The following is a 25,230-nucleotide window of genomic DNA, read 5'->3' on the forward strand; positions in this document are numbered from 1 at the left end:
TTCAAAATCAAAACATTTCCAATGTTAATTATTTATAACTAATCGTTGTTGTTACTCATTTATCTAAGTTGCTAACAACCATTGACAAAGCCAATTGTACTGACAGGTTTCAGGTGTTTGTCAGTTGTTGTGTTATATTTCTGAATACAATATCATCTCAGAGGGAAACCAAAATACAGGCCGGATGGCACACTATGGGACTCACAGAAATGTATTTTACATGTTCCCTTTTAGAAAGCCCCCACTTTTTTCATCCCACTTAAAGATCTGTCTGTGCATATTTCTTTATGATTGATTGCAGCCAGCCTTGTTAGAGCATTTTTTTCCAAAGTTTATGCTGCATCCTGTGCAAGACACTGGGCAAGCACACACTTTAAAGGGCCTGATGTTGCGCTGTACAATTTGCACATTAAAGTAACTATTGAACATATTATTGCTGTAGATATGGCACAGTTTTTAATGTGTTTATTATTTCAAGACTATACTTGCCACTGCTTTATAAACCTTTCTTTCTCACTGATTTCATTTGCTTTTAAGTGCACCATTTGTCAATCTTTTTTCAATTTTTTCTCGGAAGGAGGGCTCACCTTGGACCCCATTTTTGTCCATTAGGCTTTCTCGTTTAACTCGCTACAAACAAGTCATACCCAACTATTATGCCCCACCACTTTCAAATGTCACCAGTCACCACTGGGCAACAGCACAAGTGCTAATTTGCTAAATTAAAAAAACATAATTTATTTCCAAAATCACAAACTAATGAAAGCAACTTCGGTTGTGAAATAGGAGGACATTTTATTTATGATGTATATGTTCGCCCATTTCCTATTTTCTATTATTCAAGCATTACATTTGGTATGTAAAGATACACACATATACATTTTAAATAATCCAAAATCATCTCCAAAAAAACACAGGTAGAGGAGCTATATATTATTTTTATTTGCTGCACCAGACATATTATTTTTATGTTTTCTATGTGCAGCTTTATACCACTTTGGGGGTTATTTGCAAAGGAGTTGTGTGTGATCCTGTGGCACAAGCAACGGAGATATTCCGTTGATTTACTTACAACTATAAAACCTGCAGACAGTGCAATCCTTAGTGGGTAATCCCGTTCATTTTCATACGGATGCAAATGAGCACATTTAAGAATACATAGCAGAAATTGTACAAACAACTGTAATGTCTTCTAGTGGTGTTTTACCAAACTATTTCTTTTCACGCAAATTTTGGGACCATAAACATTTCTATTGGCCTTGTGTTGGAAGCAGCTTGCAGGTTGTCTGTAATGGAAGTAGCATATAGCATTTCTGGAAAACACATTAGTGGTGTTGTGAGAAATTATGCATGTTGTCATTATTGGTTAGTATGAAGTAATCTTCCAAATTAGGGGTGAAAATGTGAACTCCTTTTTTATTAGCATTTGAGTCTCGAAGTGATCTGTATTCACCCATGATCGCATTTGCTATTTTTACTATGTAGATGCAGCCTTTAATGGCTGCAAATTCGTTAATCATTTCCAGTGAACATACATTAAAAAGCATGCCGCAAGTGCATATCATTTCATAAATATGTTCTGAAAAATATGCTTAAAATGCATTTAGGTGGCAATCAGACCGGTGCAAAACGTTTCATTACATTTGTGTAATTTACAAAATCTTGCAATATGCAACTCAAGCACAATTTTAAAAATTACACCAGCACGTAATTTTGCACACGTTTTTGCTGCCGAGCACTGATTGAGCAGAAAATGGGGCAAGACAAATGTTTTCGTTCCAAACACATATATATCCAGGTATCGCAAGTGACTTCAGAACACGAGTTGAGTCCTCATGTTCAGTTTTGATTGAATAGAGATAATCCCAAGAGCATTTCACATAATCCATTATATTTTGCACAATTTCCAGGCATATTTTTGTACTTTTGGTAGACAAAATATGCATTACGCACTCCCTTAGTGGCAACAGACAGCGGCTTTACTTCTTGCTATATTTTCTAGTCACACGAAATGTGAAAAAAATCGTAAAGAGGACTACTTAGTTTTGTTATGTTTCCATGAGAACAAATTAATCAATACGTCGCATGGTTTACTTCCAAGCACTGGTGTCCCTGATTTTCGGCTACGAGAAACAGTTGCCTGTACCTGGCGTAGAGGTAGATTGAGTTGCTTCAGGAGAGCTTTAACTGCCACCTGTAGTTCAAAGAGCAGCAATTGTGGCGCACCATCTGACGTATAGTCCGGGCTTCCTTCGGAGTCCCAGTGGGACATTCTCTGGATCCATTCCCACTCTTCTCTGGAAAATAAAGTTCAAACAAAAGAAAGTGTCATGCAGGCCCCACTTCATCGCATTCTTCTTCTACGGGAAATGTTGTTGTAAAACATATTTTAATAATATGGTGTCAGTTTTAAAACATTTACGTCATTTGAAAATCATTATTCTTTAATTATCTATACTGGAGTGTACTAATGTGGGCGACACAGACAAATTATTATAATAACATGCTATTTACAAAAAATATTTGTATTCTAGTAATAGCATTTAGCATAACTCTTGGTTTGTTCTACCACTTTCTTGCTACAATAAAAGAACAAAAAATATCAAAAGGAATACCTTACAAGTCTAATAAAGGAATGCAGTTGCGTAAATCTCTGTACAGGGCCGGGTTTAGCGCTGGTGGCGCCCTGTGCGACAGATTTAGGGGTCCCCTCACTGTGGTACTTTTGGGAATATGAAGGGGGTAAAGGATGACAAACAAAATAATGGAAACACAGATAAAAGGGAGATAGAAGGGATGAACAATAACCTTCAAGACTAAGAGAATGGAGCATGAAGTGTATGTTTGCAAATGAAAGAGGCAGGAGGGGTAATTAAGGCTTGACTGTGTTGGTATTTCACAACCCTGACTTTCAGCCGCGGTGCCGAAGGGCTTGTGGGAAACACATGGGACCCCCACTTCCTCTTTTCCAAACTGGGCACTGACCCTATATCTCAAAGGTGTCAGATGGCAATAGTCTAGGAGACTGAATGAGTAAGCAGTAAAGCAAATATTCCCTTGCACTGTCCAAAAGAAGCACATTCAGTAAGTCAGCGCACGCAGACGTACATCAGAATAGTTTCTGAAAATGTAATAGACGGTCTGCTCACGCCTCTAGTGACGTGAAATGATAAAGCACCACCTTGCAGAGGTACGATGCAACTTGCTATTTACAGCGATTAGACTAAAATACTTGACAAAACACAGAATTGCACTCACAATTTGTCTTATAGAACATATTCGTCAGGAAGTGCATAAAATGGATTGACTGCAAACTGAGAAAATAGATGTGCTAAGTAAAATGAAAATTCAACTGAAAGGAGATCATAGATGCCTAATCTAACTGGAGACAGACATTTGAGAAACAAGAATAGAAGAAAGCCAAGTTGTTTGAATGTGGCCACATAGTCATGTTTGTACAAAAGCCACTGAGATTACATCACTCGACAGCAGATGTATCCACAGCTTTTCAGTAGTGGGGATTGATGTACTGCCATGACCCCTTTCCTTCACATACACACAATGGGAATAAATGAGGCCTCAGTAATATGCCCCTTCTGTCAACCCCAAGTATCTTAATGAGTATACATTGAAAAAGTTGTCCAGTAGGACTTAAGCTGCCAATTACGCCTCACACAAGATTGAGCGTTCAATGGTATCTTAACATTCCATTGAGACAACCCACACATTGTGCCAAGAGTATATTTCACAAGAAGGACAAATTTACGGGAATCTATCAAACTCCACATAAGTATCGTTTTTGATAGTCTCAGCTACAAACAAATGCAGATTGGTAGCAAATGAAGGTAGGCACAGGAGACACATATCCCAAAACTAGAAATAAACATGATTTTGCTTATGGTGATATTACTCATCCACACTGCCTTGGTGATCATACCAGACAAGGTAGTATTAGCATTGCTCACCAACCTGCTCATCTTCATACTGGTGTATGAGCTACAATGCAACACATCTGAAAACGAGGTTAAATGTGACAATGCATGACCTAGCACCATTGCTTGAATGAAGTTCTACGTACAATAACTGGTATTCTCCTTTCCCATGCAGGAGTCTACAGCTACACAGCGGGGTAATCAACAGCCTCTTATTGCAGACAAAAGACACCGCTTACCAGTACAATATTTACATCAACAAATGTTTTGTCATATATAGTGCTAGTCTTACATGCACCCACGGCCGTGACTCAAAGTAATTGAAAGGGACACGTTGCACCACTGGAATACATCAACAGCTATTCCACACCCCTTCCAGCACACACCCAACTTCAGTACATCTGCCAGACACAATAAAAACGACCTGTGTCAACAAATCAACATCACATCATGCAAGACACCTGGAGAGCTGTTCTGAAAAGGAGATCATAACAAAAGGTCAACACAGTCCTGCATCCAAACACCCAAGTGACTCGGGTAGACAACATAATCACTAAAAAGCACAGACACGTCCCTCAGCCAAACTGCTCACTGAAAATCAACAGTAACCTCACCTTTGATCACAACCACAGAGCAATAGTGGCTATCCGCCCCACAATCCTCAAGGATGGACTGTGTGACCATGAATGCAGAAATGCAGGACTGGACAGGTCTTTTATTCCACTGGCTATTTCCCATTGGCCTGGAGCCCTTGGATGCTGGTTTTGAAAGCCCAGGGCCGTTCCTGGTGCCTCTGGTACTTTCACCAGCTCAAGGTTAATTGCAGCAGGCACAGGAAGGCTTCAAGAGAGAGAGAAAGAACGGAGGGAGAGGCAAAGATTGAGCAATTAGGGAGGGAGAAGAGAGAGAGACAATGAATGGATGGAAAGAGAGAGCTTGTACAGGATGTAAAGGGAGCAGGGCTGGTTTGAGAATTATTGCTAGTGCTGCTTTTGATTCACCACTCTGGCCCTGCACATATCACACACCCAGTGATACTAGCTTCAGAAGCAGCAATCATTACAGCATTACATCAGAAAGAAGACATTTTCATCTTGGTTCAACCCTGTGTACCCCTATCTGCCCTTCAAATATAAATCAGAAATCTCTCTGGTAGGCAGAATTCAATACTTTCTGAAATAAAACTGTGCTCAACCACAAAACAGCCACACAGTGGATCAGTTACAGGTGTCTTTACATGTAACTCATTTTCAAGAGGTGCATTACACAGACATACAGTCAATTGGTGAGGATCAGGACTTCCCCACAATTTCCTCAAGACATATTTTAGTCCCCTAACTTTGAGCTGTGAAAGTATGGAAGCCCTCTAATCAAAATTATGGTATGAAGGGTATGTTCTTGGGAAGAGACCAACACAAAAAGAGCAATGAAAGCCATAGAATAAGAAGCAAGCAAATGAGATAGACAAGAAAGCTAACCAATGGTAGGCAGCAGGCTGACACAAACCCCTCAGTAAGAATTGGGTTATTATAGGAAAGTCCTCCTTTTTGCCCTGGTCACCCCAACACTTTTTGGACAGGTACTGGAGGTACTGGTGGTTACTGACTCTTCGCTGTGCCCTGGGTACTGCTTACCAGTCCCAGGGCCAGTGCTCTGTGTAAAATGAATATGCAAATTAGGCTAATTATAATTGGTTAAGTTAACCTACCTATAAGTCCCTAGTATATGGTAGGGCATGTAGGTTTAAGGACCACAGCATAGGTAGTGCACTGCTGAGGTGCCCAGTGTCATTTTAAAGGCAGGCCTGCCTTGCTGGCTGCGTTTAAAATAAAGTTATATCCAAATTTGACTTTGGAATTAAAAGTAGTCCCAAAGTTTTAAACTACTTTATTTTTACATACAAGTCACCCCTAAGGTGTGCCCTGTGTGCCCCTAGGGCTGGATGCCATGTAACTATAAGCAGGGAGCTTATAAAAATAGTTTTATAGGCCCTAGTGAGGTAAAAACAGCCAAATTCGTTTTCCCCCTCATTGTAGTAAATGGCTTTCATAGGCTAGAATGGGGAGACTTTATTTTAATTTTTAAAGTCCCCATAAATGATGGATACCAAGAGTTTGGTATCAAATTAATTGTTATAATAAATCCCATGAATTCCAGTTGTTGGATTTAATATAACTTGTTCAGGTAATGAGTTTTAAACTTAACCTGAAAAGTTGCAAATTTCAGCCCTGCATTGTGTTTGCTGCTGTGCTCCGATTGGCCAGCCTCTGGCAGCCTGGCCAGGCTGTCTTGATGAGGTGTGAAGTGGCCTGGCTTCACACAAAGGAATGTGCCTGTGGGAGGGAATCTCCCCCCAGCGGATGGTGAGGCAGGAAGGCGGAGGGCTGCCAAACTGGTCTTCAAAGGCAGAGAAGGACATTTGGAGCAACCAGCAACACCCCCACATCCTGCAACCCCAGACAACTAGGTGCCCCCTTGATTAGATTAGAAGAGGGCAGGAGAGGGGTGTATTTATGATTTTTAGCCACAATGGATTTTTGAAAAATGTTGCCTCCTGGGATTGATTTTTGCCACACTTCCCAGGAAGTGGTAATCACATGGGGAAGGACCCTGCACTTGATTGGAAAATCAGGACCCCCCCCTGTTTTTCACCCAGGAGCAAGGATAAAACTGGCAGACCTGCACCCACACCTCAGATCCCCATCAGATTCCAACAAAGAAGAACCAAAGGAGAAGAAGGACTGCCCTGCTTGACCCTTGGCCTGCACCTGGAACCTGCACTCAGAAGGACTGCATCAGCTGCACACTTGGGCCTCACCACAAGAGGGACTTTGCCTGGCTTCAGCTGGCTCAAGGAGGGACTCCCTGTTTGCTACAGGTGAAATATTGGTAACCAGAGTCCCCTGCACCAACTCCTGAAGAAATCAACCAGCTGACCACTGCCCAGTGGCCAAAAAGGAGTTTGCGCCAGGTGCATTCTGGGAGTTGTAGTCCGCACCCCCAAGGATCATCTCAGAGCTTCTGGACCCTTGGGATGAGCTGTGGACCCCAAAAGAACCTTAAAAGAACACCTGGGAGAAGCCCCAGAAGTTTTGAGAAGTTTTGAGAAATTTGGAAAATAAGCTCCATAGAGGGGCCGACCCGCCACGGCAACTCTAGCCAGCTTGCCTCAACCATGACCCAGCCTGATTTGCAGGTTCGTCCCGGTAAAGAAAATCTCCAAAAAAGAGACTAAGTCCGAAGGTAAAAAGTTGACCGGGACCTCCCAGCCAGCGTATCCGAGGAGGGCTCCAGGGACGTCGGATCAAGATCCAGGATTACCCCGGTCGAAGGATTTTCACCTTGAAAAAACGACTAAGTCCGAAGGTAAAAATCTCCACCAAGGATTCCGGCGACGCTTATCCGGAGAAGGGGTCCAGGAGGTCGAACTGGACTGGCAGGTTCGTCCCGCTAAAGAAAAGCTTCAGAAAAGAGACTAATTGTGAAGGTAAACTTTTAACCGAGGCCTCCCGCGGCCTGTAGCTGTGCAGGGCTCCATCGCGGTCAGCCTTAAACTTTGACTTTGCCCTGGTCGAGGTGCAACCAGATGACCCGATTGGCGCTTTTTGTTTCTAGGCACTAAAACAACAATAATTCTTTAAAAATTCATATCTCTGGTTCCCCTTATCCGATTTTATTAGTTTTTGTGTCATTTTAAAGATTACAATATCATCTATTTTTATAAATTGGTTTTGGAGTTTTACACTCTTTCATGTGTTTTATTTAATTACTGTTTTGTGATATTTGAATGCTTTACACTCTGGGGGTCATTCTGACCCCGGCCGGCGGCGGAAGCCGCCGGCCTGGCTGGAACCGCCAGAATACCGCTGCGCGGTTAAAAGACCGCTGCGGGTATTTTGGGTTTCCCGCTGGGCGGGCGGGCGACTGCCAGAAGGTCGCCCGCCCGCCCCCAGCGGGAAACACCCTTCCATGAGGATGCCGGCTCCGAATGGAGCCGGCGGAGTGGAAGGGGTGCGACGGGTGCAGTTGCACCCGTCGCGATTTTCAGTGTCTGCATGGCAGACACTGAAAATCTTGGTGGGGCCCTGTTACGGGGGCCCCTGCAGTGCCCATGCCATTGGCATGGGTACTGCAGGGGCCCCCAGGGGCCCCACGACACCCCTTACCGCCATCCTGTTCCTGGCGGCCACAACCGCCAGGAACAGGATGGCGGTAATGGGGGTCGGAATCCCCATGGCGGCGCAGCAAGCTGCGCCGCCATGGAGGATTCCCCAGGGCAGCGGGAAGCCGGCGGTACACCGCCGGTTTTCCGTTTCTGGTCAGAATGCCCATGGGAGCACCGCCAGCCTGTTGGCGGTGATCCCGCGGTCGTTGAACCTGGCGGATTTTACCGCCAGGGTCAGAATGACCCCCTCTGTCTCCTAAGTTAAGCCTTGACGCTCGTTGTCAAGCTACCAAGGGTTGAGCTGGGTTTAATCTACTGAGACCTAACTGGACCTAATTGGAGGTTAGTGGCTTATTGCTAAGTGTAGATACATACCTGCCCTTACCAATAACCCATTTTCCAACAGTTATCCTCAGTAGGTCTTCAACAAGAAAGCCAGAAGCAGTCTGTATGCGACACCTCAACATTATACAGGGACTGAAACTCAGGCGACAACATAGTCGGGTCGATAAGAGGAGACAGAAGAGTTAAAAATGACAAAGGAAGACAATAGGAAAAGACAAACCAATATGCAGAAAGATGAATTAGCACTAGGACTGTCAGGTCTCAGAATGAGTTAATTTAACAGGGAAAACCCATGATCAGCTATGATAGTCTGGGTTGTATGAATACCCATGCCGTTCTTCGATTCCCACGAGTGGAATAACCATTATTTTTGTTACAGTTGTGAACCACATATCCATCATCATTTCATTTGCATCGCATATTAAAAAGGGAATTATGGTAATACTTTTTCAGGCTGTAGAAAAGTTACAAGAAAGGATAATGCTTTATTAGTGTTGCACTTTTCTGAATCATGGGTACGAAGTTCTACAAAATGGATCAGCAACATATTACAAGTATAAAACAGAAGTGTCATAATGGCGGTGACAGCTAGATATACATTGTTATCTTAGCTATGCCTCGAACTCAATGGAACAAATCTCCAACCACACAAGTCTAACTGAAATCAGAGGTCAATCAGCTAATTCCATTGTGCAAGGTGCGATGTATATCATGGGTAATGATGAACAGCATAGGAACAAGTGGGAGATGTATTACAGCATAAGAAAAATACCTACTTGGAGACGTTACCGTTGTCTCTTATTTTAGCATGACAGAGAACATTGGGGAGCCTTTGAGACACAAGAACTTTAATTTGGTCTACAGAACTGCAGAGTTTTAAATATCCCAAGTACAATCCGGGAAGGAGACGTTGTTGACTTCTTTTCTGATAGTTTAGTATGTCCTACAATGTAAACAAAACGAGAAATGTTTTACAACAATTTGATAGACTTTTGAAAGATACGACAATGTATTGCAGGGAGAGACAGTCAAGTTCTTCAGATGCAATGCAAGCCAATACAGACACTACTCAGAAATTGGGCTCCTAACCTCCTGAGTGAACACCCTAGACACAACAGCTGATTGCGTGCGAGGCAGATTGTTATTACACAAGTATTGCTACATCCATTTGAGAGGCAAAGAGACTTATATAAAGTGCAATGCATGCATTTTAATGTGAAATTGCAAACATACTATAAAGACAATACACCAGGAGCCTAGTATGCCACGAGATTAAGGCTCAAGTTGTTCTTTGCTTAAGAGATCTAAAAGTATGCCGACACTTAATTCAATAAAAAATATACTTCAATTGCCCTGACACAACTCTAGCAACATTGAGAACAAAACATGAAAATGCAACACAATATCGAGGGGAATATGCAAATTAGAGTCCGAATGAGAAGTGATTCATAAATGGTTTTCGTACAAGTATTAGATATTTGCTTTTAAATGATGGTAATACCATGACCTCCGTTGTTTGAACACATTTGGTTCTACTGAACTATCTTCAATACATGATCTCAGGCTTGCGCTAATCTGCTCATGCAATCAGGTGTTCTGTGCAGCGAGAAAAGTAAAGATATTCTTTACATGAATCCCCCTTTCAAATACTCTGTTCGTGTCATTGTCATTTAAATTGAAAACGAAAAAATGGGCCCCTCTGCGTGTACACATGTCTGCAATCGCAGATGAATTTCCTTTCTCACTTTCAAATTGTGCTCTTTGAGTAAGTATTCCAGTGTGGGCTAGTCAATAAACCTATGTGTTCACCATTCCTACAGGAAGGCCCCGTATGCATAGTTTTTGTGACCCATACGTTTGGCAGTTCAAGTATGTTGATTTATCCAGTATGAACAGTGCTTTAAATGGGCCAGTACTGTCCGGTACGGATAACCAGCACTTTTTTATTTTGAAAGGGAGAGTACCGGAACTTCTCAAGAGAAATGTAATGCTTTTAATTTAAGAGTACCTTGCGCTCCTCAGAAATAAGCAGGTACTCTGGTTCAGAGTACCTGCACTTCTATTTGTCCATTTCAAGCACTGAGCATGAATATCTGTCACTCATTCTACGTACCAAAGTAATACTAAACGTTTGTATTCAATACAATTTGTTAGAGTGTTGTTATATTTGTTAAAGTTAATTACAGATTAATCCAATAAATGCACGTTCACTTATAAATCTCTATAGTAACACTACTTTTTCTTCTAAAATATGAACGTCCGTATAGGCGTCGACTATGGTTCCACTTCCTTGTTTTCTGTTGACTTTTTTTATTACACAAGTAGTGAATATTTTTATATTTTTATATTATTCACTATTTGTGTAATAAACAATTTGGTGGAAATTAGCTAGAATATGATTCTCCCTGTCCAGAGGTAAGCATACCATTCGTTTAATTGTATGTTGTGTACGTGCCTGCCGGTGAAAGTGTGTTCATGTGAGACACAATGTGTGTATGTGTAAGAATGTGTGTATGAGTGACATAGGATCTACCTTCAGGGGCTATCTGAATTTTAATTAAAAAATTTGACCAATCTTAGAATCTGGTAAAACGGCTGCATGCCATCTCGTGGCTAGTCTGTGTTGTTGCACGTTGTACACAGTTCAGTCACAATTTAGTATTCAGCATAAAAAGAGACATGCAATCCGATAGTTAGGAATACTATTTTGTTTCAGTAGTCAAAATGTTCGCTCAGTTATTTATTTTTCATTTTATTTTTAGATAATACTATCTTAACAATTAAAATAAAAAATACAGCATTCACAAAATGGTATAACGATTGTATTAAATGTGTGACAAATCTAAATAAACTTTTGTGTTATTGTGGTAATGTTTTCCCTTTTCTACCATCACTACTCACACTCACTAACCAAGAGAAGGTACAGGGGTGTATGTATATTGTGTGAAAGTCATCCCTGTGGCCCTCATCACCCAAATTTTTGACTGATACTGGTGGTTACTGACCCTGACTGTGCCATGGGCTCTGCTAACCAGGCCCAGTGTTCGATTTTAAAGGTATTTTGCAAATAGTCAAAATTGAAATTGGCTTGAACAGCCTACCTGTAAATTCCTAGTATATGGTATGGCATGTAGGTTTAGGGACCCCAGTGGAGTTAAGGCATCTGTGGGTGCACTGCTGTGGTGTATGATGCAATAAAAAAAAATTAAAAAAAACCCTGCCTCTCTGGCTGCTTTTAAAATAAGATTAAGCAACATTGGAATTAAACGTACTTTCAAAGTCTTAAATTACCTTACTTTTATATATGTCACCCTTAAAATCTGCTCTTGGTACCCCTATAAGCCCTGGTGTTGGAAAAACTGACAATTTTGTTTTTCCCAACATTAGTACCAAAGGCTAACACGGGAAGAAGGAAACTAGGTGGCCAAACAGGTCTTCAAAGGAGGAATAGACACCTGCGACAGAAAACAGACCTTTCCCATTTCCTTTGCCCTAGCCAGATGGGAGCCCCTGTAAATAGATTAGGAGAGGGGCTGGAATGGGAGTGTTGGTGAAAGTTAGCCATACCTGATATTGATATTACGCTGTTCTGTTCTTCTAATTGTAGAAAAGATGATGTTCCCTTAAGCCCAGAAATGACTTTCCCACATCCTGGATCCCGCTAGTAAAGTTGGGTATGTTCTCGGAATCCTACTGATAGTGTGAAAGTGGTAGGGTGCGCTTGCAAATGCTTGTGCAAACCGCAGGTGAATTGTGATGTATGTGAGGGAAGTAAGGAGTCTGCGTACTCCACGTAAAGTTTAGTAGGAGTGTGCGTACTACGTAGTATGAGAGTAGGGAAGTCATCGATCTTCATATGTGTGTGGCGCTTTGCGCTCAAAAATTGTCCATGTGGTTTTTGGTGATGTACGGACCCTGCATGGTCTAAGACTCCGGAGTAGATTGACAAGTGTAGGAGACACTTGGTTATATGTTGTTATCTGTCTGGTTTAGTAGGTTGATCGGGTGTGGTCAACAAGTCAGTGTGTAAGTTAAAGTGAGTAAGGAAAATTTTAGACTGAGATATGGCGAGTCCTATGTGCACCAGGACAGACCCATTGATCAGTTGAGAGTGAAATTCGTGGGTCAAATTTGGCTTGCGAATGTGGGATACTGAGAAAGAGGAATAGCTGCATGAGCAAAAGGGCCATCAGTGAAAATCCGTAAGGTCTCTGAAGCGATTTTGTACCTTCCTGTAGTAAACCATCAGGTTTGTTTTTGGTTATTGGTTTTTGGTTAGTGCTCGCAATAATTTGCATTAGCTTTGAGTGAATCAAAGATTAGGAGGACAAGCCACAAGACTTTGTCAGCCACAGTGTGTGAGTGTAACATCAGAGTGACCTGCACTGGGTTAGGTTGGTTAGCAAGAAGAGTCGCAAGCGGATTGGCAGCCGTCCGTAAGAGGCAATTGGTTGAGAAGGCGGGTGAAGGGAATCTTGGGAGTAAAAGTAATTTCCTTATTGAATTGAAATAAGTACAACAAGAGAAGATGACGCTTTTCAAAGCGTTCAGGAGTGCCATGAAGGGTGGCAGTTACATTAAAGGGACAGTGGAGGAGCCGACCCCACTGGAAAATTCTCCAGCATTTATTGTGATGGAGGAGCGAGGTGTCGCGCCATGTCTTTGGTGAAAGCAGTGGTGCAAATTGACAGAGAAACAGGAAGCTTTAGTGTTTCCAGAGCATGGAACATTTAATTTGAGAATTTTGGATCAATTACGAATGACATTATATGAGACGAAGCCACTTCTGAGACCCGCACCTTTTGAGGCATTAGCAGTTTGGGAGCTTATAGCAAGATAAACAGCAAGAAATGAAATTCTAGAGGAGGATAAGGAAGGTAGAGAAGTCTTTAGCAGAGGCAATATGGGACTGGGAACAGAAAAAGTGGAGAATGACGACATTGCAAGGTGTTAAGTTGTTTCCTGCTATTACAGAGGAAGATGAGTCAGAAGAGAAAGAGGATACTAGTAAGAGTGATACGAGTTTGTCAGGAAGCAAGAAAAAGAAGAAAAAGACTTATGTGGAAGAAGAAGATTCAGATGTTGAGGATCTTATTACGCAGGTGTTGAGGGACCGAGCTCCACCATATGTGACACATGAAGGGGGTCCAAGTACTAGTTCTGCTCCAACTGCCCTAGCCCAGGTGTCGAGGACAGTGGGACCAGTACAAGCAGACAATGGACAGGTACAAGGGGTAGTGCAGAGTACTCCTAATGCAGTGACTACTTCAGTGGTCCAAGCGCAAATGCACCCTCCACTGATACAGAGAATTTATACAGAAGTACCAATTCTTGAGACAACTTCAAACTTAGTGGTTCCTATGGGGCAAGTGATTCTGAGGCCAATGCTAGTTCAGACCGAGCCAACTCCAATGTTGTTGCCTCAGGCACAGACACAGGGTTTGCCAAAGTTCACCCCAATAACAGGGACACAGTCAGATGTGACACCAGTGATGAATGAGAGTATGAGAGTAGCCCTTCCACAAAACTCGAGTGTCAGAGCAGCACCGGATGCAATATCGCTGCTGATTACTGTTGGTCCAGCGGTACTATTGTTTGCACAGAATAAACTGATTGCAGGAGGACAGGGTGAAATGTCACAGAGCCTCGTGATGAGGGGAGTAAGAGATCATGTGCAGGTAATATCGCCTATGGCTCAGACGTTTGATGGATCTAGATCACTAATAGATCTGAGTCCACTTATTGCGCTTCCAGATGCGGTAAATGGCCCGAGTGTAAGTCGGAGCTTGAAGCTTTTGACACCACAACCTCCAGGTGCAGTGGTTCAACAGGTAGCATTGTATAACATGAGTAATATTTCATTGCAGGGATTGACAGCACAGCATTAAATGAGTGGTTAGACAGTCTGAATACTCCTCAAAACACTTCCAGGGTGAAGAGCAGATTGATCGCGTAAGATTAGCTACAGAAATAACTGAACTAGAAGAGGGATCAATGGGAGTGAATAGGGTAGAATCCTTACAGAAGAAGAGCTGAGGTATCTGTGTCCGAGGATTACAAGAGAGGTGGGCAAGATACATCAGAAATTTGGAGATCTGGCAGACAAGCATGACATAGAGATTGAGAGAACAAAGCACTTGAAGAGAAGTTACAGGTTAGACTTTGAGACAAAGGATTTTGAACACATGAGGTCAGCAGGGATGAAAGCGCATCTCAAGGAGTTGTTGCAGAGTGCTCAGATTTGGGGAGCACTAGAAAAGTGGAAAGGCAAATGGGAAAAGAAGAACGATAAACAGAAACGAGATTCGCATAAAGGGTCTGAAGGTGTTCAGAAAGAAAAGTATCCAGTAAAAATTTTACCAATGAGGAAAATTCCAGGAGGACAATTTGTTCATGTACCCTGGCACAGGAGTGATATTTTGTCATTCACAAATGATTATACAAAAATGAGAGAGAAACCAGTTGAGTGGTACCAGCAGACAGACAGATTTGTGAAACTTTGTAAGTGTCTGTGGAAGACTTGAATACTTTGTTGGAAATAGTGGTTCCAGCTGACTTGTGGGTTGAGTGCAAGAGAGCAGTGGATTGGCCGATGAGTAAACCGGAAAGAGATAGAGTTACAGGTGCACCATCACCTGAAGTGATGAAACATTATTATAGGGTGATGGAATTCTTGAAGACGAGAATTCCTCCTAAAAATATTGACTGGCAGAGAATTGACAGGACAGAGCAGAATGTAAAGAGTCAATACATACCTACTATCAGAGATTGCTGAAAGCGTTCAAGGAGTACAGTGGTAAAGAAGCGATTCAGCCGAAAGAGATGTTGCACTTTGTGTTCAGGTTCGTGGAAGGATTGAGACCTAAAATAGGTCAGATGATTAAGAGTCATTTGATTTGCTGGCAAGCGAAGCCGATTGATGAGGTATTACGGTATGTGAAATACTGTGGTGATGAGATTGAGTTGAAGCAGAAAAAGCTGAAGGAGAAGGCGATGGTGATGCAAATCAAGGCAGCGCAGACAGGAGTGCAGGGATATTTAGTGCAAAAGACACAGCAGCAGCAGGAAACTGCCATGTTCCAACCTCAGGTGAGAGGTAGGGGCCGTGGAGTCAACATGAATCGTGGTCCGGATCTGAGTACTGTAGTGGTTCAGAATAATGTGCAAGGGATGAAAAATATGTTACAGTGTCATCTTTGCGGAAACGTGGGACACTGGAAGTTGGAGTGTCCGTTGATGGTGCAGGATGGTGTTGTTCAGCAAAGTGGTGATGTCAATACAGTTCAAACTGTGAAAGTCCCTAGAAAGAGAGGACTCAATCCGAATTTTCAGAATCAAGTGCAGAATTTTCAATCCATGCAGCAGGCGCAAATGCCTTGTGCACAAGTGACACAGTTGCAACCAATGCAGCAGCAGGTTCCTATGGTACCTAGACAGCAAATGCAGATACCTCAAGCCCCGATGGAACAGCAACAGATGATTCTTACGCAGCAGGTCACAGGTCAGAGACAAGACAGAAGTAGTGACACAGTGCACCAATTCCCATTACATAGTGAGAATTGAATAATAGATAAATGGATGAGTATTAGTTCAGATGAAGAACCATGTATGCTTGCAGCTTCATTAGAAGTAGATCAAAGAGGACCTTTTGTGAAATGGAAGGTGATGGGTCACAGGGTTTCATTCCTAGTGGAAACGGGAGCTACATGCTCTACAGTAAGGAGTGCAAAAGTGCCGAACTTACCCCTTTGGGGCAGAACAGTTCAGGTTGTGGGAGTAGCAAACAGACAGTTGACAAATCTGATCACAGATCCAGTACAGGTTGAGATTGGCAACCTCCAGGGACTGCATAAGTTTGTAGTTTGTGACTCGAGTCCAGTGTCTCTACTGGGAAGGGACTTGTTGTGCAAAACCAAATGTTCCATTAGGTGTTCGACTGCAGGACTAGAGGTTCAGTCAAATAGTGATGATGAGGAAGAACAAACTCCTGAAACTGAGATTGAAAGCGTTAATGAGGAATACCCGTTGATTTAGTTTTTCCCGATGTTTACTGTGAAAGAATTGCATGCAGATTTACAGGGACCGGTACAGGAGAATGTGTGGGAGCTGACAGGTGAAGAAGTGTGTTTCATCAAGGGAGTGGAGCCAATTAAGATTACTTCGAAACCGAATGTAGTGTTTCTGCAACTTCCACAGTATAACATGGCACAAGATTTTCTGATGAAAGTGGCGCAGATTATTGGAGACTTTCTGAAACAAGGAGTTTTAAAAGAATTGTTGAACAGTCCATGTAATTCATCGATATTGGGCTTAAATAAGCTGTATGGGAAAGTGCGCATTGTGCGGGAGTTGCGAAAAGTGAATGACATGGTGGTCAAGTGTTGTCTCCCGTAGTGTCGAATCCAGCAGTGATATTGTTTCAGAATCCATGCGATGCAGAGTGGTTCACAGTGGTTAACTTGTGACAAGCTTTCTTTTCTGTGCCTCTTCATGAGGATAGTCATTTTTGTTTTAGTTTCAAATTCCTAGACATAGTCTACAGCTGCTGCAGGCTTCCACAAGTGTACACGGAGTCACCGTCTTTGTTCAATCAGATTTTGAAAAAGAATCTTGAGTCATTGGAGTTACCGTACTAATCGACTCTGGGGCAGTACATTGATGATTTGCTAATTGCATCCAAGACAAGGGATGAGTGTAAGTACAACTTGATTGCCCTGTTGAACCATTTGGGAAAATTTGGACCTAGGGTGTCCCCTTTGAAACTGCAGTACTGTCAGAAGTCAGTGAAATACTTAGGACATCAGATTGAGAGAGGGTCAAGGAGAATCTACAGAGAGAGGATTGCAATGATATTGCAGAGAAGTCCTCCGACTTCATGAAGAGATGTCAGAATGTCAGAATGTTTCTTGGAATGGTAGGTTATTGTCGCCAGTGGATTCCAAAATTTGATGAGATTGCCAAACCGTTGTAGCAACTGACACATAAGGAGGTTACTGACCCCATAACTTTAGATGAGGATCAGATGAAAGCGTTCACTGAGTTGAGAGAGTTTGTGCAGAGCTCCAGAGTTGGGAATGCCTGATTACACAAAGCCATTCACATTGTTTTGGCATAAATGTGATGTTTGTTTTTTGTCTGTTTTGACACAGGTCCATGGAGGTACTTATCACCCAGTAGCCTATTGTTCAGATACCTTGGACCCAGGTGCAGCAGCCATACCAGGTTGTTTGCATGCTGTTGCCACAGTTGGTCAAAGTCTTTCACAATGGGAGGGAGGAGTGATGGGATACCCTTTGACGATAATGGTTCCTCATTCTGTTGAGATTTTACTGACAAGGATGAAAACACAATATTTGACTGGTGCCAGATTGACAAGGTATGAGACGAGCACTCTAGGTGCTTCAAATGTAACATTGAAAAAGTGTATAGTGCTGAACCTGGCATCAAGTACCCTCCCAGAATGCACAGCTCATTGGACACTGGCACATTGCACACTGCTGTCACCATGTACCCTCCCAGAATGCAAAGCTCATAAGGCACTGGCACATTGCACCCTGCTGTCACCCTGAACCCCCTCAGAGTGCACAGCTCTTGAGATACTGGCACATTGCACGGTGCTGTCCCCCTGATCCCTCCCAGAGCTCGCTGCTCATGAGACATTTGCTTTGGCTCCCGGTGCTCTGGCCCATTGTATGGTGCCGTCTCCACAATCCTCTTTTGGGACTCATGAGACATTGTCACATTGTACAGTGCTGTCATTCTGTACCCACCCAAAGCACATGCTTCATGGTACTTTAGTGCACTGCACAGTGCTGTCACCGTTTACCCTCCCAGTATGCACAACTCATGGCCCAATGCATGGTGCTGTCACCATGGTCCTACCTAGACGGCACGCCTCATGGGAGATTGGCTCATTGTTCATACTAAAGAGGTTTCTTTGCTTTGTCTCAGCTCTGAATACAGACAAAGCCACCAACTACAAAGCCCTGCACTGGCGGCCGCTCAGTGACATGTGTGAGACAAACGTATTCACCAGCGACCCCTGGACCCCATCACTTATATTATTATATCACAGGTGGGTACCAAGATGCCCTATTTTGAGGGTGTGTGGCACCTGCCAAAAGGCCAAGGAATGAATGATTGAACAGCCTGTAATCTTAATCATAGAAAAGTAGTACGATCGAAAAAGAGGAAGACATTGAGCGTGATTGTCTTGAGGTAACTGAGCTGTGTACAAAACCAAGACCTCATATCAGAGATACCCGATCAGAAGAAAATGACAAAATTGTCTTTGTTGATGGCTCATGTCTCAGAGATGGTATATGGACTTTGAGGGCAGGATATGCTGTAGGCACATTCACAGGTACATTAGAAGCTTCTTGGCTTTGAGGTATATATTCTGCACAAGTGGCAGAATTGGTAGCTCTTACTAGAGCATGCCATGTTTCTGCGAGGCTGAGAGTCACAATCTATACTGACAGCCAATATGGATTTGGAATTGTTTATGATTTTGCTCAATTATGGTCGCAAAGAGGTTTTCTGACCTCTACTGGGGCACTGTATGCAATGCCGTGGTAAAATGCAGTGCACATCAAAAGACACAGGATTATATATCGCTAGGAAATGGATATGCGGATGAAGTCGCAAGGTTTTGCACATTGAACTGTATATTGTTTAAGGACAAGTGGGAATTGATGTCAGAAGAGAATAATACATGTACAAGTTTTGCTTTGAAAGTGATTGATACATTGGAAGAGTTAAAAACATTGCAAAATAATGTTGACAACGAAGAAAAATGACTTCGGTCGAAACAGAAATGTGTCCAAAGAGCTGAAGAAATTTGGGTTTTTGAAGAGGGTCAGTTGGTCTTGCCAAATAGTTTGTTGTTGCAAATGGCCAGATATTACCAAGGACAGACACACATTGGGAGGGATGCAATGGTTTGATTGTTCAGGATTGACTGGTTTAATCCTAAATTTAGGCAGGCAGCAGAAGTAGTATGTCATTGCTTTATAGTTTGTCACCAACTAAACTTGGGAAAAGGGACAGTTGTGAATTTGAGTCACATTGGAAGAGCAGGAGGTCCATTCAGCAGAATGCAATTGGATTTTATCGAAATGCCTGTGTGTGGAGGTTGGAAGTACATGTTGGTGATAGTGTGTGTTTTTAGTCACTGGATGGAAGCATACCTTACATGAAGGAATGACAGTCTCACAGTAGCAAAGCTGTTACTTAAGGAGTTGATACCATGTTTCGGGTTTCCGATCTCCTTAGACTCAGATAGGGGAACTCACTTCAATAACGAGGTGATTAAACTCTTACGTGCAGCGCTAAATATTGAGCAAAAGTTGCATTGTAGTTACCGCCCTGAAGCATCAGGACTGGTGGAACAGATGAATGGTACCTTGAAATCAAGAATTGCAAAGATGTGTGCAGCTACAAATCTGAAATGGCCAGATGCATCGCCTTTGGTGCTGATGTCGATGAGAAATACACCTGACAGGAAGATAGGGCTGTCGCTGCATGTGATCCTCATGGGCAGAGCAATGAGATTACCAGCAGCTCCAGCCATTGCACTTGTGAATATTACAGATGATATGGTGTTGGATTACTGCAAGGGTCTGGCAGATGTGGTTCGCTCTTTCTCTCAGCAGGTGCAAGCCACTACCCTGCCACCCATCCACGATCCAGGGCACAACCTGAGAGCTGGTGACTGGGCCGTTGTCAGAAAGCATGTGCGCAAGACGTGTCTAGAGCCACGCTGGAGAGGGCCTTACCAGGTGGTCCTAACAACCACAACAGCTGTAAAGTGTGCAGGGCTCCCGAACTGGATCCACATGAGCCATACAAAGAGAGTGGTATGTCCACCAGATCTTGAAGAAGCGTTGTTGAAAGCACCAACAACAGGGAAACAGGTCACCACACCCGAACCAGAAAAAGAGCCAACAGAGCCTGAAGTTGAACAAGAGCTTGTGGAATATGGTTCTATCACCCCTGTAAGAGACAAGAGTGAAGAATTACAGGAAGGTGCAGAAGAACCAATCTCGACGGATACAGCAGAAGAGCCTAAGTAAGCAAAGGTTCTCCCAGAAGCAGATGATGCTGAAAAGCAGACAGAGAAAGTGCCAGACCAAGAGAGGGAAAGATTTGAGACGGATCAAAGACAAGGTGATCCGACTCTCCCTGAGCCCGTTGCAGGTCCATCAAGAGAAAACACCATAGAGAAAGAGAAGGAGAAGAGTCCAATTTTGAGAAGAATATTAACAGAAAGAACAAGCAAAGGAGATAGTTTGCCTGAATCGCAGAATGGGAAGAAAAATGAACTTGTCATAAACAAAACAATAGAGAAATAAATGGATACTACGAGAAAAGAAGAACTGAGTGAAGGAGAATTAAGTGATCGAAGGTTGAAAAGAAAGAGAATAGCAAGTTGACGTTCCGCAGGTCTTGAATGGGCGTATGCAACTACCAATGAATGGCAACACAAGTTTATGTCTTTTTCTTTTGATAGAGAAGTTCTGATTAAGTACTTTGATGTAACCTGGAGGTGATCAAGGAGCTGAATTGTTGAGTTAATCTGAAAAACGTAAGAAGGAGACTGTTGAAAATAAAACTGAGAAAGACATTGATGACCTGATGTAACTATGAAAAATGGATGTGACAAGCTGCTAATCGATCTTGGCAAAGGAAGAGGGTTCCTGAGTGTAAGAATGAATCGTGAGATAAGAATTTTTCTTTATTTTTGATTTTTACTGCACTTTATGTAAGAGTTACTTCTGCTTTCTGATTCTTTACAGATCATGGCTGAGCTAAATAATCAAGATAGAAATATTAGGCGCTGTAGATATATGAGTGTTGGATTGGCAGTTATGTGTGGAATCTTGTTTATAGTAATGATTGTGGGAATGTCTGTTCATGATATAAAAAAATCTACTTTTACTTCTGCTCCTGAAACTATTACACTAATGGCTGTGGAAAGGTTTAAATTAGATGAGAAATACTTGCACAATTATACTAATGCTCAAGGAGAGCTTTCTTCTAATTTTTCCTATTGCTTATTGAGTGAGTATGTTGAAACAATGAATGCAAGAGATTGTCTTGTGTGCACGCAAATCTTTTTGTCAGTAGAGGAAGGAGTTCCATAACATAGTTTACCATTAACCTATGGAATAAGCAGTAACTTGCTAATAACAAGGTTCTATAATCAAGAGGATATACAGTATTTTTATTCCAATCATGATGTTGTGTTTTCATTTGTTCCAATTATTAGATATCTGACTAAAGTAGCTAGAGAGCATGACATAATACTAGTTAGAGGCTTCTTTGAGTCTACACTAACATTTGGAACCGCATACGCACACAAGAATAACCTCACATGTTTGCTTACACCTTTAGAGAAGAGCTTCATAGGGCACACTGATGATAGGAGAAAAGCATTGAAAGAAAAATTAGAAAAAGGTTTAGAGAAAAGGACTTACAAGAATGATCATGCTAACACTGCTGTTAAAATGCAAGGGAAGTTAGCATTAGATGCATTACACAGAGGGAAGCTTTGTATGTATAGGCCAAAATCACGTACTGACACTTTACTTGTGGCAACAAGTGAATGTAGGCATCTGTTTCTGTTCCAGAGTAAGTGGACCTTTATTCTGAATGGTCAGGACCCTGCAATTCCTGGGATTTATTATATTTGTGGACTTAATGCTTATTACCGTCTTCCAAGAGGATGGTATGGGACATGTTATTTGGGGATAATTTTCCCTAAAATTTACCAGATAGATGACTTAAAGAAGTTTCCGAAATTGACAGAATTACATCATAAGCAACAGAGGGGGGAAACCTCTTCTGCAATTGTGGGAGATATCTTTGGTGCAGTGATTCCTTCAGTAACAGTCATTCTAAACTTGATCAAGATACAAAAGTTGTCTACTATGTGTATAACATGCTGACAAATTTTACAGGGGCAATACTCCTGCTAGATACTGAATTAGCCCCGGACAGAGCTATGACACTTCAAAATAGGCTTGCTTTAGAAATTGTTTTAGCAAAAGATGGCGGAGTTTGTAAAATGATTAATTCTAGGCATTGTTGTGCTTACATTTCAGATAATAGTAAGGAGATAAGAGACTTACCTACTAACCTGACTAACTCAAGGAAGGATTTAAAAGAATTGAAAAAACCAGGGGCCAGATGTAGCAAGGCATTAGTGCCTCGCAAACGGCGAAAAACGCCGTTTGCGAGGCGCTAATGCCCGCACGCGATGCAGAAACACATTTTGCGAGTCGGAACCGACTCGCAAAATGTGTTTCTGACTCGCAAATAGGAAGAGGTGTTCCCTTCCTATTTGCGACTCGCACCACGATGTAAGTTGATTTGCGACCGCAAAAGCGGTCGCAAATCATCTTGCAGTTACCATCCACTTGAAGTGGATGGTAACTCATTCGCAAATGGGAAGGGGTCCCCATGGGACCCCTTCCCTTTTGAGAATGATCAAAAAATTATTTTTTCAGAGCAGGCAGTGGTCCTATGGACCACTGCCTACTCTGAAAAAAACCAAAACAAAAGGTTTCGGTGATTTTTTCTATTTACAGCTCGTTTTCTTTTCAGGAAAACGGGCTGCAGATAGAAAAAAAATAACCTTCTTTATTGAAAAGCAGTCACGGACATGGTGGTCTGCTGTCTCCAGCGGGCCACCATCCCCGTGAGTGCCTGGACTCGCTATGGGGTCGCAAACTGCGACCCACCTCATGAATATTAATGAGGTGGGTCTTTGCGACCCCATAGCGAGTCGCAGAAGGTGTCAGAGACACCTTTCTGCATAGCAAATTGCAAGTTTCAAATTGCGAGTCTACCTACATCTGGCCCCAGGTGCTTGGGAAAAGGTTGGAAATGGATTTGCTTCAGTGGGAAATTGGCTTAGTCAAATTATTAATGAACGTTTACGTGTTTTAATTAACAAGAAAGCTAAACGTAGAGAAATTAATGTGCACGTTTGAAAAATGTGCCCATGTACGAACTTGTGCTAAATTTATAAAAATGTGTGAAATAATAAAAAATGCGCAATAAAAATGTAATAATATGTCATATTGAGAGGTATAACCTATGTTTTGCATTATATTGCAGAAACTAACTTATCCGAAGTTGTGTCCTAGTTGCCAGGCCTCATGCAGAAGCTGAATTGTTAAAGCATATTGGAGGAGAGCAAACGTGTTGAACTAACCTTGACCACTTGCGTTAATAAAATCTGCTTTGCTAGAGTTTTCTGCAATTTACCGATGGACAGGAGATGATCAAACTAAAAATGTTACAGTTTGGTGTAAGGCAGACTCGATGTACTTTCCCAGGATTTGAACAGTAGAGACACTGACTGGAGAAGATGCAACATTTTTGATACCTGATGAGCCTACTGATGAGGACCACGTACAGTGAACCAATCAATTAACTTAGAATGGAGAAATATTAGAATTCATAGATTGGCAAAATTTATATTATAGGATAGTCATAACTGCTGATTAATTGACCACTTAGGAATTAGGGGGATGGACTGGAAGACTAATAAAAAGTCATGATAAGGGGCTAAAACTTCAGATTTGAGGGACGAATTGATGATGTCAGAAGACACGATTCTGTCATTAGGCTCATGCTCTTGAGAGACTGATGTGTTGCTGATCGATTGATGACCTGAAGATGAAGACTGACTTTGTTGTTGATCCATTTCGTGGATAGGTAGCTATGACAAATGTGACTGATTAACTTTTGTGCCTTTTCTTTCTAGGTACCAACTGTGCTGTTTTTATAGGTTATCTACTAGCTAGATGTTTTTCGAATTCATGTTCTAAATTGTTTTCGCATGAAGTCCCACATGCTAAATGCTAATTTGGGTTAGGTAGGGTTCCTTTGGGTGGCACTGATAGTGACAAATGATTGACAAACTGATTGCTGAACTCTGCTATTAATGTCAATATATTCATCTTTGTTGGCTTATGCTGAAGCATTAGAGCATATGTTTTCTCAGGTTCTGATTAGATTATGTTATTGATGGTCACTAATGAGCTAACTTTGAGTTGATTGAATAAAGTCTGAATTAATCTGATGAATTAGGATTGTAACAAATAGGGAAATAAAATTGTTAAAACGCATATTGAGTTGTGGTTATTCATGAAATGTTGATATAGTGTCTAATGTTTAGTGATTCTCTTAGTGGGTATTGATTGATTACATTGATAATTGATGTTCATCAATTACTACATAGCTATGATGCTCCATGCGATCCAAAAGGTTCATCGGCCTATACGCCTCCCCTTGTAAGTTTACATACTAAGGACCAGGTGCTCTAGCACTGCCAACCTGCTACCAGCTGCGCTTCCCTGCGAGAGAATAAGACTCGGGTGTACTGGTAAACCGGGTGACCCTGTACTTGCGTGCTATAGCAGCATGCACGATCCTGTCATACTGTTATCTGCGGTAAGTACACAGAGAGTTTATGGCTCTGGGTGTTTTTGGCAAACTACATGGTGCTGTCAATTTGTCCCTTCTAAAGAGCACAGCTCACAGAACATTGACATGTTGCACCATGCTGTCAATCGGGTTCCTTCTGGAACGCATGTCTACGGGATGGTGCTCTGACACATTGTACCATGCTGGCATCATGTACCCTCCCAGAATGCACAGCTCCTTGGACACTGGCACATTGCACACTGCTGTCACCATGTACCCTCCCAGAATGCAAAGCTCATAAGGCACTGGCACATTGCACCCTGCTGTCACCCTGAACCCCCTCAGAGTGCA

General features: G+C 42.2%; 1 protein-coding gene across 1 annotated transcript in view; it reads right to left on the reverse strand.

The window, feature by feature from the left end:
• Nucleotides 1–25,230, reverse strand: part of ANKFN1 (ankyrin repeat and fibronectin type III domain containing 1) — a 1,012,473-nt gene that overhangs the window by 208,746 nt on the left and 778,497 nt on the right. The window contains exons 12-13 of the mRNA XM_069202026.1: nt 9,219–9,385; nt 2,147–2,297 (exon numbers count right to left, since the gene is read on the reverse strand). Coding sequence (XP_069058127.1) covers nt 2,147–2,297; nt 9,219–9,385 — 318 coding nt within the window. The remainder of the gene's footprint in view (nt 1–2,146; nt 2,298–9,218; nt 9,386–25,230) is intronic.

This window comes from Pleurodeles waltl, chromosome 7 (assembly GCF_031143425.1).
Source record: "Pleurodeles waltl isolate 20211129_DDA chromosome 7, aPleWal1.hap1.20221129, whole genome shotgun sequence".
In the NCBI taxonomy this organism is placed as follows: Eukaryota; Metazoa; Chordata; class Amphibia; order Caudata; family Salamandridae; genus Pleurodeles; species Pleurodeles waltl.